General features: G+C 44.4%; 1 protein-coding gene across 1 annotated transcript; it reads left to right on the plus strand.

The window, feature by feature from the left end:
• Positions 1-4,420: 4,420 nt before the first annotated feature.
• Positions 4,421-9,475, plus strand: ubr2 (ubiquitin protein ligase E3 component n-recognin 2; the record flags this gene model as incomplete). Its single annotated transcript, XM_080723195.1, has 1 exon — positions 4,421-9,475. The coding sequence occupies one exon, from the start codon at positions 4,421-4,423 to the stop codon at positions 9,473-9,475; it is 5,055 nt and encodes a 1,684-aa protein (XP_080579321.1).
• Positions 9,476-17,680: the final 8,205 nt, after the last annotated feature.

Below are 17,680 nucleotides of genomic sequence, written 5' to 3' on the forward strand. Positions count from 1 at the left end.
TAGACGCCTTGAGGGAAATATAAACTACAGTATAACTAGTTGGTGGAGTTATACTGTACAACAGTGGTTCTCAAAGTGGGGTGTGGGTTCTTAGGGGAGACCTTGACATTTGAAAGTTTGAGAAACACTGCTGTACACAAACCAGTGATGTCTACGTACTCCAAACTAATGGCTAACATATAGTTATTTTATTTATTTCTTTTCTCATCAAGGAAATTTGGAGAAGACTGATATCATACAGAAGATGTCTGACTTCATAGACCACATGAGACTGACACAGTATGTCCAAATGGGCATTCCAAGATATGGGCTTAATATTGATGACATCAGGCCATCAGGGATCTCCATATATGGGCATAAAAGGGACACGGACTGATACAGAGTTCTCCATGCATGGCCATTAATTTATTACTGAATGACTTTTTCTCATTGACTTGAACAGGGAAAATTCAAATGGTAAGACGGAATTCATTTGCAAGTGTGACTTGTGTCACGGCAACCACACTTGAAATTTCCAATTGCATCTTTCTAGTTAGTGTGGTTGCCCGAAGGGCAACACACTGTAGTTCTGGGGAAACTTTATTTTCACTAGATAAACCTTTCCACTGCCATTGGAAATTGATGGAAACCAGATGCAATTGGAAATTGAAGGAAAAATATTTGAGTGTGGTGCTAGCTCGAGTATTGGTTGAGCTTTGCATTTTTATTTAGTTTTTATTTAGCATTTTTTAGTTATTCTTTCTTTCTGGATAAACTTTATTTTGCAGCGCTATACCTCCCACACCTAATGGGTTCATTTGGTTCCATTTGTACACTGTCAGTGTTAAGGGGAGACCTTGCAATTTTAAAGTTTGAGAAACACTGCTGTACAAGTACCAGCGATGATTACTTACTCCAAACTAAAGGCTAACATCTAGTTCTTTCTTTCTTTCTTTCTTTCTTTCTTTTCTTTTCTTTTCTTTTCTTTCCTTTTCTTTTCTTTTCTCCCTGTCCTGAAGGTTTAGGGTTCATTAGGGGTGAGTGGTGGTTCAGTTTGGTTCCCTGCAGGCAACTTCACACAGACCTGATCTGAGCTGACAGCAGTGTTTCCCCTCCCTCTCCAATCATGGATCCGCATCTCCCCTCCCTCCATCTCTCTCTCTCTCTCTCTCTCTCTCTCTCTCTCTCTCTCTCTCTCTCTCTCTCTCTCTCTCTCTCTCTCTCTCCCCATGCTATCCAACACAGCAATTATAGAGAACTAGCCCTTACCCGTTCAAAGATATGAGCTCCAAAATGATGTGCAGTGTGTGGGTTATGGGATGTGCACTGTGCACACAGTATATGAGGGATGGAAAGTAACTTTAACTGGTGCTTGCATGATGTAGGAGCATCAATGTAAGAAACCCGTTTCGTTTAATGGCTACAGAGATACTGTCCCCCCCCAGCCCGCCCGCCCACCCGCCTGCACACACACCCGCCTGCCTGCACACACACACACACACACACACACACACACACACACACACACACACACACACACAGAGCTGGTTAAACATTTTGCCTCATGCTAGATGCAGAATAGATGTGCCTCATGCTAGATGCAGAATAGATAGTAGATACACCATAAAAATGCTAATATACAGCATACGATTTGTGAAAGTGACAAACGGGCTTCACAGTTATGTCAGGTGTGTTCATATGCTAATGGTGATGCGATTTCAGATCAATTGCTCAGCCACTGAGGAGAAACGCTGTTACAGACAGACAGACACTCAGACATTCGCAAAATTATAGTATAGATGTCGCAGAAGAGAAACTTCACTTCTACCCGACTCCCCTGTTTGAGAGAGATAATTGTCTCCACCAGCCGAAGGCTGAGGGGAGAGTATGTTTTCCCCTCCGTCCGTCCGTCCGTGCGTCCGTCCGTCCGTGTGTCCGTGTGTCCGTCCGTGTGTGTGTCCTCGCAGTTTGTGTGCAGCTAATCTCAGTCGCCGTTGGCCCGGTCGCTGCCAAAGTGAGCACACACATTCCCTGGATGCCAATCTAGAACCTCTGCCCTAAATTTTTCAAATGGCCCTCATGGTGGCGCTATAACAGGCCCATTCGTCCTGAGTTTGTGTACAGCTAATCTCCGGCGCCGTTGGCCCGTTCGCTGCCAAAATGAGCACACACTCTCCCTGGATGCCAATTCAGAACCTCTGCCCCAAATTTTTCAAATGGCCCTCATGGTGGCGCTATAACAGGCCGATTCGTCCTCCCAGTTTGTGTACAGCTAATCTCCGGCGCCGTTGGCCCGGTCGCTGCCAAAATGAGCACACACACTCCCTGGATGCCAATTCAGAACCTCTGCCCCAAAGTTTTCAAATGGCCCTAATGGTGGCGCTATAACAGGCCGATTTGTGTGGCCTGGTGGAGACCTGTGCTCGGAAGAGCACTGCTTCTAGTTTTATCTCGCTCCATTTGCCGTTCCGGCAACTGCACATCTAATTCTTCTTCCATTTTCTTCCATCTATCCATCCACCCTTTTTTCCTCTCGTCTTTGCCCTGTTTAAAAGACCACATGCTTGTTTCATTCCACTTCCACGACAATGACAAAACTTCCTGTTCCTCTTTCTCTCTTTTTCAATCTATCCACAACCACTGTTTTCCCCCAGTCTCCACCAACTTGCTGTTGGAGAATGATACCTTTGTTTCAGACCTCCTATCTGTCTCTCTGTTTATCTGTGATTCTTTCAGAGAGGAGGGCTGCCTCATCTGCTCAGCCCTTCTCTTTCTCCTCCTGTCTTCCTTGATCTATCACTACTACATTTATCTGCCCTACTTCCCCAGTCCCTCCCAAGAACATCCATCACTTTGTCAATAAGCAAAGCGAAGTGAAATTACTTCTTTTAGAGCTCGCTCTCTCTCTCTCTCTCTCTCTCTCTCTCTCTCTCTCTCTCTCTCTCTCTCTCTCTCTCTTCATTAATTTATTTTATTCCATCTTTCCATCCGTCTTTCGAGATAAACTTTATGTTGCTGTGCTACTCCTCCCACAGTTTTGGTGGCACGCACTTGGGCCATATGTACAAATCGACCAGCTTCATTGGGACACTTTGCTAAGAGATAAGCAGATAAGTGAATCAGTTGCTAAGAGATATGTTATATAGTTTATTTACATATTGATACATTAATTAGTGAATTATTAATTAATTGACTTGAATAGGAAAATGCAAAAGGTTTACTTTTTCCAAATATGGAGATGACTGACAGATGACTGTAGATAAATGTCTGACGTCATAGACCACATGACACAGTATGTCCATATATGGGCATTCCAAGATATGGGCTTAATATTGATGACATCAGGCCATCAGGGATATCCATATGGGCATAAAAGGGACAAGGACTGACACAGAGATCTCCATATATGGCCATTAATTGATTAGTGAATTATTTTTTCCCATTGTCTTGAACTGGGAAAATTCAAATGGTAAGACAGAATTAATTTGCACATTTTGCAGTGTGACTTGTGTCTTTCTATAGTTATTCTTTCTTTCTGGATAAACTTTATTTTGCTGCGCTATACCTCCCACAGTTTTGGTGGCCGTGGCACGCACTTGGGCCACATGTCAAATCGACCGGCTTCATTGGGACTTGTCTGCTTGCATTTTGCTAAGAGATATGTTATTAGTTAAAAAATGTCATATTAATTTATTCGTGAATTAATTTTCTCCATTGACTTGAATTGGAAAATGGCATTCCAAGACATGGGCTTAATATTGATGACTTCAGGGATCTCCATATATGGGCAAAAAGGGACAAGGATGGTATGGTTAGCACCACTCAAATAGGGACAAGGACTGACAGATAGAAATATCCATATAATGGGCATGAAAGGAACAAATGGTAAGACCGAATACATTTCCCAGGAAAATCCTCCTGACTCGCGTCAGGGCAACCACACTTAGTTGCAATTTCACAGAATAGCATCTTTCTAGTTCATGTTTAATTTCAAATATGGAGCCATCCCCAAATATGGAGATTTTGTTCCCTCCTACAACATAATGATTATACTTGGAGAATGATTTTGTTCCAAAAAGTGCACAGAAAGTCTTAAAATTATGTTTTTTATGTGGCCACACCCACCTGTTCATTACTGTAAGTATGCCCGGTTGTCTTGTCAGGTGGGTGGTGACCAAGCTGAAATTAGCCACACCCACATATGTTGTTGGATGGTGAAAAGGGAGGACATGATATTATGATGTCACTATATCTGTGTATTTCAATTGGGCCTTTTGATTCAGAGGCTTCCATGAAGTAACCCACACACACAAAACTGAGTAGTACAAAACTATGGCACCTCTTTAAACAAATCTATGATGTCAGTTGTTAGACAACTGACATCATAGATCATAGATTTGTTTAATATGGGGTTCCACTACACCTGTCAGAGAGATCCACAATGCAGTCTCACGGACAGCTACAGATGTCAGACCTAATCAATTTCTCTGCCAGGGACACCATCTCATCATGGCTCCAGGAGTTAGATCTCTCAAGTCAGATCTACCATCACCTGGGAGTTTACGTCCCCATGATCTACAGTCGCAGTCCCGACCTTGACACTCAGAGCGAGGAGAGGTCCCAGATGGTCCTATTATCTCCTCTGGAGTGGTTCCTGTGTGGTGAGGAGCCGTCTGTTGGACTGGCCAAACTGGAAGGGAACCGGTTGTCCTCTCACCTCTGTGGACACGTATTCAAAGTGGGAGAACCTAACTTCTCCTGCAGGGACTGTGCAACCGACTCAACCTGTGTTCTCTGTATGCAGTGTTTCCTGGGGAGCGTGCACAAAGAGCATCGCTACAAGATGAGAAGTGGAGGAGGAGGGGTCTGCGATTGTGGAGATGTTGAGGCATGGAAAATAGCTCCTTCCTGTCAGAAACACCAACCTAACCTCACAGACTCACGGGAGGACCCTCTGTCTCAGCTGTCAGCTGACATGACTACTCGTATTTTCAATGTGTTTTCTGTCGTCCTCAAATATGCTGTGGACATGTTGACCTGGGAACGAGAAGACCAGCTTCCGCCGGGACTGGCACCTCCGGAACGGGCTGGTGACTCATTCTGCTGTATGCTGTTTAATGATGAGGTCCATACATATGAACAGGTCATCAACACACTGATGAAAGCTGTCAGCTGCACTCAGAAAGAGGCTGTCGGTTTCGCCTCCACCGTCAACAGAGATGGGAGGACGTGTGTTCGCTTCGGAGACTTCCAGTTCTGTGAACAGGCCAAGTCAGTTATAGTGAGTTCCAGTACTCGCTATGGTCAGACCAAACCTCTCAGAGTTCAGGTGATGCATTCTTCTGTTGTAGCTCATCAGTGCTTTGCTCTCAAAGCTCTGTCCTGGCTAGGACAAATCATAGGACACTCAGATGCTCTGATGAGGGTGTTGTGTCAGGTTCTACTCCAGAGAGGACCTGAAGAACAGACTCCGGTCGACACTCTGATGATGTGTGACTTCAAGATGTGGAAAGGAGCGAGGAACGCGTATTATCAACTATTAGTGAGCACTCTCCTTATGGATCTGAAGTATAAGAACCTGTTTGCCATTCACTTTGCCAAAAACTATGAGCAATTGCAGGACAACAACTATGCGAAGGACCCAAAGGATCACGACAAAGAAGACAGCATCACTTCCCTGTCTGTCCAAATATTCACTGTCCCGTCACTGGCTCGCATGTTGATGATAGAAGAGGATTTAATGAAGACGATCATCAAGTGTTGTATGGCTCATCTGAGGCACAAACAGTTTGACCGCTACATATTTAGTCTTAAAGACTTGAACTATGTGTTGACCTGTAGACCTGCAGAATGGACAGACCCGCTCAGAGAGAAGTTTCTTGAAGGACTTGATGCATTTTTAGAGCTGCTCAAATGCATGCAGGGGGCAGATCCAGTACTGAGACGGCAAATACAGGTACCAGAGTGGAGGGTAACTTGCAACCTGCAACGTATACTGACCCCTGTCATCTCCTTAATCCAGCAGTGGTGTGCTTCTGATGAACGTGTGTTAATAGAAGCCTACAGGAAGGTCCTGTGTGCTCTGAGTCAGTGTAACGGTAGCTTGACAAAGGGAGAACAGCCCATCATCCTGGGCCTGGCGGGACATTCTATAGAGACCATACCCTACCTGGTGTCAAAGGAGGAAGTGTCCATCCATTTGCCTGTCTCTAGACTGCTGGCCGGTCTCCATGTTCTCCTCAGTAAAACAGAGTTGGCGTATCGATGCCCTGAACGCCTCCCACTGAGTGAACTGAGCCCTCCCACGCTGATAGAATACCCCCTTCGCTGCCTGGTCTTCTGTGCCCAGGTGCATGCTAAGATGTGGAGGGTGGGCGGCTTTAGCAGGTTTAACATGATGATGATCGATTACTACCACAGTATGGAATGCAGAGGGGAGATGTTTGACAAAGACCTCATCATGCTGCAGGTCGGGGCATCTATGATGGATCCAGATCATTTCCTGATGGTCGTTCTCAATCGGTTTGAGCTGTTCCATGTGTTTGGCTCAGTAGACGACAAGAGGAGATACAGCAGGGATACCAACATGGATGTAGTTAAACGGAACAACACGTTAATTGAAGAGATGCTTCATGTCATTATCATGGTTGTGGGAGAGCGGTATGTGTGTGGCATAAGTAAAGTCCATTCCTCAGAAGAAATAAGGAGAGAGATCATCCATCAACTCTCTATGAAAGCAATGTCTCACAGCGAATTACTAGAATCTCTACCAGAGAATGTGAACGAGGACACAGGGATTGACAAATTGATTGACAGTGTGGCACTCTTCAAGAAGAAGCCAGGTGTGACGGGTAGAGGACTGTATGAACTCAGACCAGAGTGTTCCAACCTCTTCAACCCCTACTTCTACCATTACTCTAGAAGTGACCGGTCCATGGCAGAGGCCCAGAGGAAACTCAAGAGACAGAGTGGAGAGAACTCTGCACTCCTTCCACAAGTGCTGCCTCCCTTTTGTCCATTATTCTCCAGTCTAGTTAACCTGCTACAGTGTGACGTCTTACTGGTTATACTGGGAGCTGTACTGCAGTGGGCTGTGGAGCCCAATACTGGACACTGGTCTGAGTGCATGCTGCAGAGGGTTCTCCATCTGATAGGCATGTCACTGTTAGAGGAACAACAGCAGATAGAGAAACGCTCTGGACAGGATGATATTACCTTTAACTTCACTAGCAAGATATCATGTCCAGTAGACAGTCCCAGTAACTCGGCCAGTATCCTCACTCTGTTAGAAACTCTTCGCGACGCGCCTCACCTGGAGGTCCATAAGGACATGGTGCACTGGATACTGACGACAGTGTCCAATATCAAAACCGTGACAGAACAAACTGTCTCAACGTCTACTGTCACAGGCAGCACACATGTACATAATGAGGCAGTGCAGGATATGAAGAGGAGGAAGGCAAAGTTAGCTCATCGCCACAGAAAGAAGCTCATGGCCCAGATGTCAGAGATGCAGAAACTATACTGCAGTAAAAACAGAGAACTGTTTGAGAAAGGTCTGGATGAAATGAATGAGGCTCCTGCTCCTGACAGTCTTCCCGATGCAGCTCCAGATGTGTTGGTGTGTGTTGGCCCTGGTTGCTCCGGTTCATCTGAACGTCAGCTGGTCACCTGTATTCTCTGTCAGGAAAAACAAGAGGTCAAAGGTCTTGGTCAGGCCATGGTCATGGCTGCCTTTGTCCAGCGCTCCACTGTCATGTCTCAAAACAGAAGTGCACCTCTACCTGACCCGCAACACCACGATCCTCTGTTTCCGCACCCTGAGCTGAACTGTGGAACTCACACGGGAAGTTGTGGTCACGTCATGCACGCGTCCTGCTGGCAGAGGTACTTTGAGGATAAGGATAAGGAACGGAGGCGTCAGTTAGCTATCCCCAACAATATCCTGAAATATGAGAACGGAGAAGAGTTCTCCTGTCCTCTGTGTCGACGTCTCAGTAATGCAGTTATACCTATCCTACCAAGAACACACAGACACACACACAGTGGCGAACATCCGAGTTTGGAGGAATGGTTGAAGTTGACATCTCAACAGGTTGCTGCTTTGTACACAAATACCAGAAAAGGCCTTAAAGAAGAGGTATTGGAACACACTCCCAGTAAACGGTTCTCCAGTGACATTAAGGAGATGATGAGTACCTTTGGCATGGCAACCTACAAGGTCGGGCTGAATGTGGACCCTAACGACCTTGACATCAGAGTGCCCATCATGTCCTGGAATAGCTGTGCATTCACCATACAATCTATCGAGAGACACTTGGCAGATGAGGAGAGGCCTTTATTTGAAAGTCTGCCCTGTAGACAGGATGAGTGTTTGACATCTCTGTGTAGGTTTGCCTCGGTCTGTTGGATGTCCTCCTCTCCACAGTCCGCTGGCCACTTCATCAGACTGTTCTCCGCTGTTGTTCCAGATCTTCAGGTCGAGAACACGCCATGCATCTTGGACGTAGACATGTTTCATCTCCTGGTATCCAGTCTGATATCGTACAGTTCAGTCCAGGGTCTGGACCAATCGAGACAGAGCACAGTTGACTCCGCCCACCTGCACCTCTTCCACCTGCTGACTGTGGCTCACCTGGTCCAGATCCTGGTAACATCTGTACCAGGGGAGGTGACCATGGACCAGGAGTCAGGAGGAGCAGGGAATGAGGAGGAGGAAGAGGAGTTAACTTTCCTCCTCTACAACAAAGTCAGGAGTCACCTGGACAGTCTTCCAGAGGTGTGTTCAGGTAGGCATTTGTGGCGTTGTGTGAAGAAGGGACTTCAACCTTTCCTCCGATCAGCCGCTATGTTCTTCACCCATCTCAACTCAACACGAACGCCATCCGCACTGCAGGTTGCAGGAGGCCCTGGCCAGTGGGAAGCATTGTGTACCTACCTCAGTCTGCCTTCCAATCTGCTGCAACTGTACAATAGACACCGCCAGCTTATGGACACGCTCATACAGGAGTGGTGCTGCCATACAGGCATGAGACAGGCTTTGCAGGGAGACAGTCCTCTGGTCAGGTATCCCCGACAGCCAAACAGACTTATAGAGCTGCCTGAAGACTACAGCAGTTTGATTAAGAAAGCTTCTAGCTTCACCTGTCCCAGTGCTCCCACCATGTGCTTGGTGTGTGGTGCCATGTTGTGCTCTCTGAGTTACTGCTGCATGACTGAGGTGGAGGGTGAGAACATTGGGGCCTGCACTGCGCACAGCTATACCTGTGGAGCTGGGCTCGGTATATTCCTCAGGATTCGAGACTGCCGAGTTTTGTTTGTTTCTGGTAAAACTAAAGCATGTTTCTACCCTCCGCCTTATCTGGATGACTATGGAGAGACAGATGTGGGTCTGAGGAGAGGTAATCCCCTCCATCTTTGTTCAGATCATTACCTAAAGATTCAGCGTCTGTGGCGACTTCACAGCATTACAGAGGAGATAGGATGGAAGAGATGATATCTTCCATTTTACACAGAACAACCTGTGTCAAATGTCAAGAGATCTAGCCCACGTGGTCTCTCCATGAACAGTGCCTGTCTAGTTTTTTAATGGAAAGCCGAACATACAGAACTCACATAAATTACAAAGTACATTTCATAAACATTTGAGATACTCATTTAAACCTACAGATTAAGAGAAATAAATACCTTTTTGAGCGGTGCAAACCACTCCTACATTTCACTTTGTGTGTATTTGCACAGATGGAGATCCGTGCTCATACACATAAGACAAAACGGCCCATACAAGGAGATATGCATGTGTGTCGTGTTGGATTTTCTTTTCTTTGTATGAAACTTCCTTTTCAGATTGATTGATAGACCTTATTGTTCCCAAGGGAAATTCAGTTGTCAGCTGGCTGAAACAAAGATACAGGTACCCAAGGGGAAGAGAATATGTATGGAACTAGAAAGATCCAATTGGAAATTGCAAGTGTGGTTGCCGTGAAGGGTTACATCAGATGATGAGTAACTCGGACAAGTACTTCAATGGGAAAACCCTTAGAGAAAAATGTAGAGAAATATAGACAAGAACTATAGTGTGGTTGCCCTACACTAAATAAATAACTAGAAAGAAGCTATATGCCTTGGTATTATGATCTCACTCTCTGATTGGCAACCACAGAAAAGGATGACATCACAATATCAAGGTATTGTGATGTATGATTGGGTGAAGGGTTACATCAGATGATGAGAAAAAACTACAAGAACAATAGTCTGGTTGCCCCTAATAAAGAATGCAATTCTGGGAAATTGCAAGTGTGGTTGCCTAATGCCTATACAGATTGTAGATGAATTGTCATGTGAAGCTCGACCAATCCTCGAGCTTGCACCACTCCCCCATGGACTTACTATTTATAGTCTGGATTGTTTATCCAGGAAAATAAAGATGGGCCTAAAGGGCAGGGCCCTGTTACGCTGTTATCTTCTGCTTTTGATACAGAGACTGTGGATGCAGAGAAAAGAAAAGCGAGGAAGGCTTCTGCTTTTAAGGCTCTGGATAGCAAAGTATTGCAAAAAGTTTTGGAGTGGATGAGAGAGAGACCTCTGGAGGAGATTGAACAACGTCACTTTGGTGTCATCGACAGCAAAGTGCGCAGGCTTTTGTCCATTCCCAAGGGTAATTCTGCCCTCAGACGTGCAATGGAGGACTACCACCATATCCCTTTGATGGTTTGCTCAACCAAATGGTAGAGTCCATAATTCTCATTGAAAACAATGCTGAAATTAACTCAACCTCATTCAGCCATCTCTACCATTTGGTTGAGGTGTTTGATGGCCAATAATATCCACCTGAGGGTGCAGTGACTTCACACAGCATGCTTTCCAAGTCATGTGACACAGAGGAAATCTTACACAAGCAAAACAGTCCTGACAGCTTGTCTCTCTCCTGCAGGAATTTCAAACCTATGATTCTTTTTACATTATCATCTCAGAGATGTTACTGAACATGCATATGTAACAAAATGCAATAAAAATCTAATAATGGTCAAATAGTTTTTTGAAAACATGCTTTACCAAACGATAGATGTGTCGGTAGTTGATGGTAAAGGTTGTGCAATTAAAACTAAAGTATTAAAAACATACTATTTACTATGAATAATTACAACTTCTACTCATTCATTGTTGTTATTATGATACATTTCATTATAATATATGCTGAAATAGTTCTAAAAGTAAGATTTTATTCTTGTTTAAAAAATATGCTCTACCAAACGGTTGAGATGTCTGTTAGTGGTAAAAGAGTAGTGTCCAATCAACATACACAGTACACCTGTTCACCTATTCAACACTAATTATCAAAGTTCAACATATTATCTAAAGTTCATCATCTGATATTTGTTTTGTCACTAATATGTCAAGAAAATGAAACAATATTTTTGAATTTGCCATTATCCAATCTTCAGATATATGTCCCCAAAATACATGAAAATTAGACATTTTTGCGCATATAATGCCTAATTTGGATATTTAAAAATAAAGTTTCAGAAAACTTGTAATACAATTTTATTTTGTTTTAATGTAAGTAATCAACTGGAGAAGTTTCATTGATCTAGCTATCATGTTTTTATTTTTGCCAGACCCATGAAATGGGTAGGCCTACATAAGCAAATGTCGGTCTGTCTGTCCGGGTTTTCGAGAAGCTAACCGCTGCAGCCTGCGGGAAGTCTGCACCGCACCCGGGTCTGCACCCGCGTCTGCAGACCCGGGTCTGCAGACCTGCAGACCCCATACTACTTAGTGACTTGGACAGGGCGTCGTGGGGCGACGGTGAGATTCGATCTAGTGATCTCTGGCACTCAAGTCGGCGACGCTATCCATTCAGCCATCAATGCTGATGTTTATCGTGGGCTTGCCCAGGCCTTACGGCCTGGGCATAAATAGAACGATTGCATTCACCACGGCTTCGTAACTCGCGCGGCGCTCCGCCGGCCGCGCGGCCCTGGCCCGCTCTTCGCGGCCACTCGCGCCTGCGGCGCTCGGGGGCGAAGAGCAGGACCAAGGTCCGCTGGCCTTCGCGCCGCTTGCAATGTCGTGGACAATCGAGCGGCTCCGCCTGGCTGCCACTGGGAGCAGTAGAGAGGTTGACCTGGGTCTGCAGTGCTGGGTCTGCAAACAGGTCTGCAGACTCGCAGACGCCAGGTCTGCAGACTCGCAGACGCCTTCCCGCAGGCTGCAGCCGTTACTACTTGGGGTTTTCTATATAAAGGGTATATATGATGATGACATGATGATGACATGCCTACAAAAGGCATGATGTCATAAATGATGATGACAGACAGGGGGTCTGGCACAACCAGGTTGACCTGGTCTAGTTATATTAAATGCACCCTAACATTAAGGGACATGTCTACCTTTTGGTAGAGGCTTATATTTTAAAAACTGGTGGGTGAATTGTAAAAAAAGACAATTGATTGTTGTTATTAATGCCTAAAGGGAATAGAAAATGCAAAGAAATATTTTTTGACAGCTTCTTTCTTGGTGCGACGTAGACATTTTTTTCTCCTTTTTTATATTAACCACTTGAACCCTTTTGTCCATATTGTGAGAACTTTAGCCAAAAATAGCAGATCTAAGCTCGGCTATTTTCGGCAAAGAGGTTTGGTGTAGAGGGGGAAAAAAGAGCAGACTAAGTACAGAGTGAAAGGTCAGGTTTATTAAGTATTGACAGTTCAAGTGGTTAAATATCTGAAAACATGAATTGACATGAATCCAAAATACACTGATGATCGTGCTGTCAAACGATGAAACTAACGGAATCTATGAAAAGGTTGTGGGGTCCCTGCCTCATCTCTCTCTCAACTAAGGGGTCCTTCGCCTGAAACGTTGAAGACCCCTGTAAATGTATACAAACACACCCTGGCAATTTGTATAGAAGAAGGAGTGTTGTACCAAAGGGCCTTTTTCATTTACAAATGTTTTGTGTGCAATCGTCATCCATCACATCAAGAAATAATGACATTACTGTAACAACATTCAATACACCGTCTAAGTTGTTAGTGCTGCCATCTTTTTTCAAGTTGTCCCTAAACTGTGCTCTGTCACCATAGACTCTGCTTGTATTTTGAAGGGCAAACATAGATTTCTCAGTTATCTCTAGTTCTGCCAAGGTTACATTTTTGCCCTCAGTTTATTTGTCTTTTAACTTCTGGGGAGTTTTTATTCCTTGAGTTCTGTTCTGCATTATACTGAGTGCATTGATAAATGCCCAGTTCGCTCTCCTCTCCCTATCCTAGTCGGCTAGTCCTCATTTGACCAGTAGATAACATTCACTCTCACCACTTGACCCCTCCTCCCCCCCTTCTCCCTAACATCTTATTTGTTGATCATCATTACATGCCAATGTCGTAAGTGTATCGCAAAGAGGGGGAGAAAGATAAAGAGAGAGAGAGAGAGAGAGAGAGAGAGAGAGAGAGAGAGAGAGAGAGAGAGAGAGAGAGAGAGAAAGAGTTCATACACATGGGTGAGGACAGACAGGGGAGAGGGAAATAGAGAGGGAGAGGGAGAATAAAGCAGAAAGTGGGAAAGACATGAGTCCTGGAGAGAGAGAGAGAGGGATCAAAGAGAAAGAGAGATGACACAATGGGGTGGGTAGAAAAAGATAGAGAGACATATGCAGAGAAAGAGAGAGCGGTCAACTGAAGAAAAGAACTTGAGATAACATGGTGTTGTTTTAGAGAAACAGATCAGAGATCAGTGACTGTAAACATCTCCCTGCCTTAGCCTGTGTTCTGCCCTCCACTAATGTTTATTATTGTTGTGCCATCATAACAGGGAAAGTACACTCTGTTGTGCATTCACTCTGGATTGTACGGTGCCTTCAAGTATTTCCTTCCCCCCATCATTAATGTCTCTGATGCTAAATTGAAGTAAACATCATTTATGCGTCTGACAGCATGTTATTAGTGTTTCGGTTCAGCAGTTGTGACGCAAGGAAATTAAACAAATACACACATTGTTAAGTCTCAAATTCATTTTGAACTAGAAGCAGTGCTCTTCCGAGCACAGGTCTCCACCAGGCCAGGCGGCCTGTTATAGCGCCACCATGAGGCTGATTTGAAAGGTTTGAAGTGGCATTTCTTCCTCAGCCTAGTGGGAATGTGCGTGGACAATTTCACAAAAATTGCACGCTGTGTTCGTGATTTGAGGCATTTTGTTCTAACTGACCAATCTGAAAGCCAATCTCAGCCAATCAGGATGGAATATGGACAATCAGACAGATCCATGATCACATGATTGTAGAGATACTGTCTACCGATTTGCGTGATTTTTGGACAAAATCTGTAGGAGTACTGGCCAAAAGGTAGTTTTGCACAAATTGGCTTCCTGGTGGCGCTACAACAGGCCCATGTGAAAAATGTGGGGCAGAGGTTCTGAATTGGAATCCAGGGAGTGTGTGTGCTCAGTTTGGCAGCGACCGGGCCAACAGCGCCGGAGATTAGCTGGTAACAAACTGGAGGACACACGGACGCACGGACGCACGGACGCACGCACGCACGCACGCACGCACGGACGGACGGACGGACGGACGGACAGGGGCGAAAACATACTCTCCCCCAAGCCTTCGGCTGGTGGAGACAACAAAGAGAGGATGTTTTCATCACTTAACTCTTGTGCACCTGTGTTGTTTCTCAGTCACATCCTAAAGCCTTTGTGTGACCATCAAGCCTAGGTCTGTCTGTCTGTCTGTCTGTCTGTCTGTCTGTCTGTCTGTCTGTCTGTCTGTCTGTCTGTCTGTCTGTCTGTCTATATCTATCTATCTATCTATCTATCTATCTATCTATCCCACACACTACATTACAACAATGTGCTGTTCCACTAATACTCCCAGAAGTCAGCTAACTCTACTCTGCTCTCAGCACCTCTTCTCTTCCCCTCACTCCTCATGTCTACCACAAGCCTAACTTCCTCAATTAATCCAATTAGCTGTTGGAATGTTACGGAATGTTCAGGACAGTGTCTCCGTGGGGGAATGGAACAGGGAACATTTCTAAGCGAAAGATACTAAACTAGAGACAGACAGAAAGAGATAGAGAGTGGGGGGGGGAGAGAGAGAGAGAGAGAGAGAGAGAGAGAGAGAGAGAGAGAGAGAGAGAGAGAGAGAATGGAAATACTGATGCTAAAAGAGTGAATAAAATGTCAGAGATGAAAATAAACAACAAGAGTCAACGAGTGAAAGAGAGAAGAATGACAAAGGAGAGATGAGAGAGGAACAGAAAAAAGAATGAGAGTCAAAGAGAGACACCAGGAATGGAGAGAGATCTCAACAAGCAATATTAATACATTGAGAGGAACTAAGGAAGCACAACACAACAAAAAGCAAATAATCACATCAAGTCTAAAATTGTAGAAGGAAGGGTCATGGTTAAATGATTAATTGATTAATACACTCACTGAAATCCAATATATCTCCCCTCGCAAATTCAAAACCTGCTCATAGCGTTGCAGACCAGTGATTCCGTTCATAGGGACTATTCAAATGATGTCTCAGACATTGGATTTCACAAACACATCCAATTTGCATATCATTTAAATGAGAATAAAAAACAGCTGTGATGGCCAAGTGGTTAAGGCGTTGGACTCGAAATCCAATGGGGTTTCCCCACGCAGGTTTGAACCCTGCTCACAGTGTTGTTTGAAGAGCACCAGATGTATTCGAGAGTTACTTTATATCCTCCACTGTGGATGTACAAACTTCACAGTAAGTAACCAGTGAGACGCCCAAGGGTGAAAAGCGATTTTGCCCTAAAGGGCAAGGTTGCACCATCTGTCTTGTATATGGATTCTGTTAGTGTGGTTCTCCTACAGGGCATCATCTGGGATACAATCCCTTTTATGCCCATATATGGAGATCCCTAACAGAATCCCTTGTATGCCCATATATGGAGATCCCTGCTCTGAGTATCTGACATCACTAATCCCTTTTATGCCCATATATGGAGATCCCTAACAGAATTCCTTTTATGTCCATATATGGAGATCCCTGCTCTGAGTATCTGTGTCAGGGGAACCACAGTGTCAGGCGTTACACGTATACACGTATACATTCGGTCAAGCTGTGATGGTTCTCATAGTAAACTTGCTCCATACGGTCGCAATTAGTCTGTATGTACTTCACAGTAAAAAAAAGTAAACTCCAAGAGTGTACAATCACTTCTCGTCTGTCTAGGGGAGAAGTGTTATACACCTCTGCCTTTTGGCCTCCTGAAAGGTGCATTTGCTGGGCTGTTTTTACGTAAGCAAGTGAACTAACTACATTACTACTTTAAGAACTAAGGACCTGTCTCTACACATTAAAATCCTCTGAGGACACTGAGGACTTTATTGTGTACGCAGAGAACAGGAAACATAACTCTGCCAGTTGATGTGATTGGATCTTAACCTATTGTGTGTGTGTGTGTGTGTGTGTATGTGTGTGTGTGTGTGTGTGTGTGTGTGTGTGTGTGTGTGTGTGTGTGTGTGTGTGTGTGCGTGTGCGTGTGCGTGCGTGCGTGGATCCAGGTGTTTGCTGTGGAATAAAGCAGACGTCCAGATGATGTGGGTTAGAGAGTCACAGTCTGAGGCTTTCTATTGCTGTTGTTGGTGGTGACTCTGTTACCATGGTTACAGTTAAGAAAGAAAGAACGAAAGAATGAATGTAAGTGCACGCCTGCTACATTAGAGATAAACGTTTAATTGTCGTAACATTGCTAACAAGCGCTGACAGGAGGTTGGTGCCAGTATCAGCAAAGACAAATTATGGGATTCAACATTATGTTGAATGATTAAAGAAGAAAATGTTATTATTTCGGAACTTTCCCTTCAACGCTCTTTAAATATGTGTAAAACATGTAGTGCAAAAGAGGCAGTGTCGCATAACAATTAAAAATTGCAGTTAGTTAGTAGTCTTATTTCCAGCAAAGATATTTAGTGTAGATCAGGAGGCTAGTAGGCTATAGAGCTTTTGGGAATGTAGTCAACTAGGGTTTAAATTGAAATTGCTTTAATATAGTTTTTATACTCTGCTCTTTGCATGCTTTTACAGCACACAACTTTTAAAAGGAAAAACTAAACAAAGGGGTTAGACTCTCAGCACAGATTTGAAGCCTGTGTGTTGCGCTGTCCTCTGCTGCCAGAGAGGCCTCTGCCTGGTATCTTTACTTTGTCTTAAGCGTCTGTTACACAGCAACAATACAATGTTTGACAGTAGACTGAAAGCCCTTATCTCACATTATTGTCTATAGGGCAGAATTGCAGGCACTGACATTCTTGTTCTTATAGCCTCCTTAAAAGCATGGTCAGTAGAGAGAACTGTTCCAAAGCAGCTGTTTAAAGATGGTAACTGATTCAGCTGAAGTGAATACGTGATATAAGAAGGATACTCTGTAGACTGGCCTAGAGGCTACAGCAACACAGAACCTTTTAATGACATCCTAACCTGTGGAATGAGAGGGAAGAGCCTTTGGTTGCCAGGGTTAGAGATTCTAGGAATGTCATAGCTCACTGATACATTCAGGAGCCTCTGTGCAATACTTTGCATGTAAGTACAAGGATCTTGAGAACTGAGTCCAGAATTCACTGGGAGCCAGTGAAGAGAGGCCACGGGGTCATTCTGAGCAGAATTTAGCATCAACTGAAGTCATAGGATCTGGACCAAGAAAACAAAGACGAAAACATTTTTTGT

This window comes from Nannobrachium achirus (genome assembly GCF_963921795.1).
Source record: "Nannobrachium achirus genome assembly, chromosome: 4".
Classification (NCBI taxonomy): domain Eukaryota; kingdom Metazoa; phylum Chordata; class Actinopteri; order Myctophiformes; family Myctophidae; genus Nannobrachium; species Nannobrachium achirus.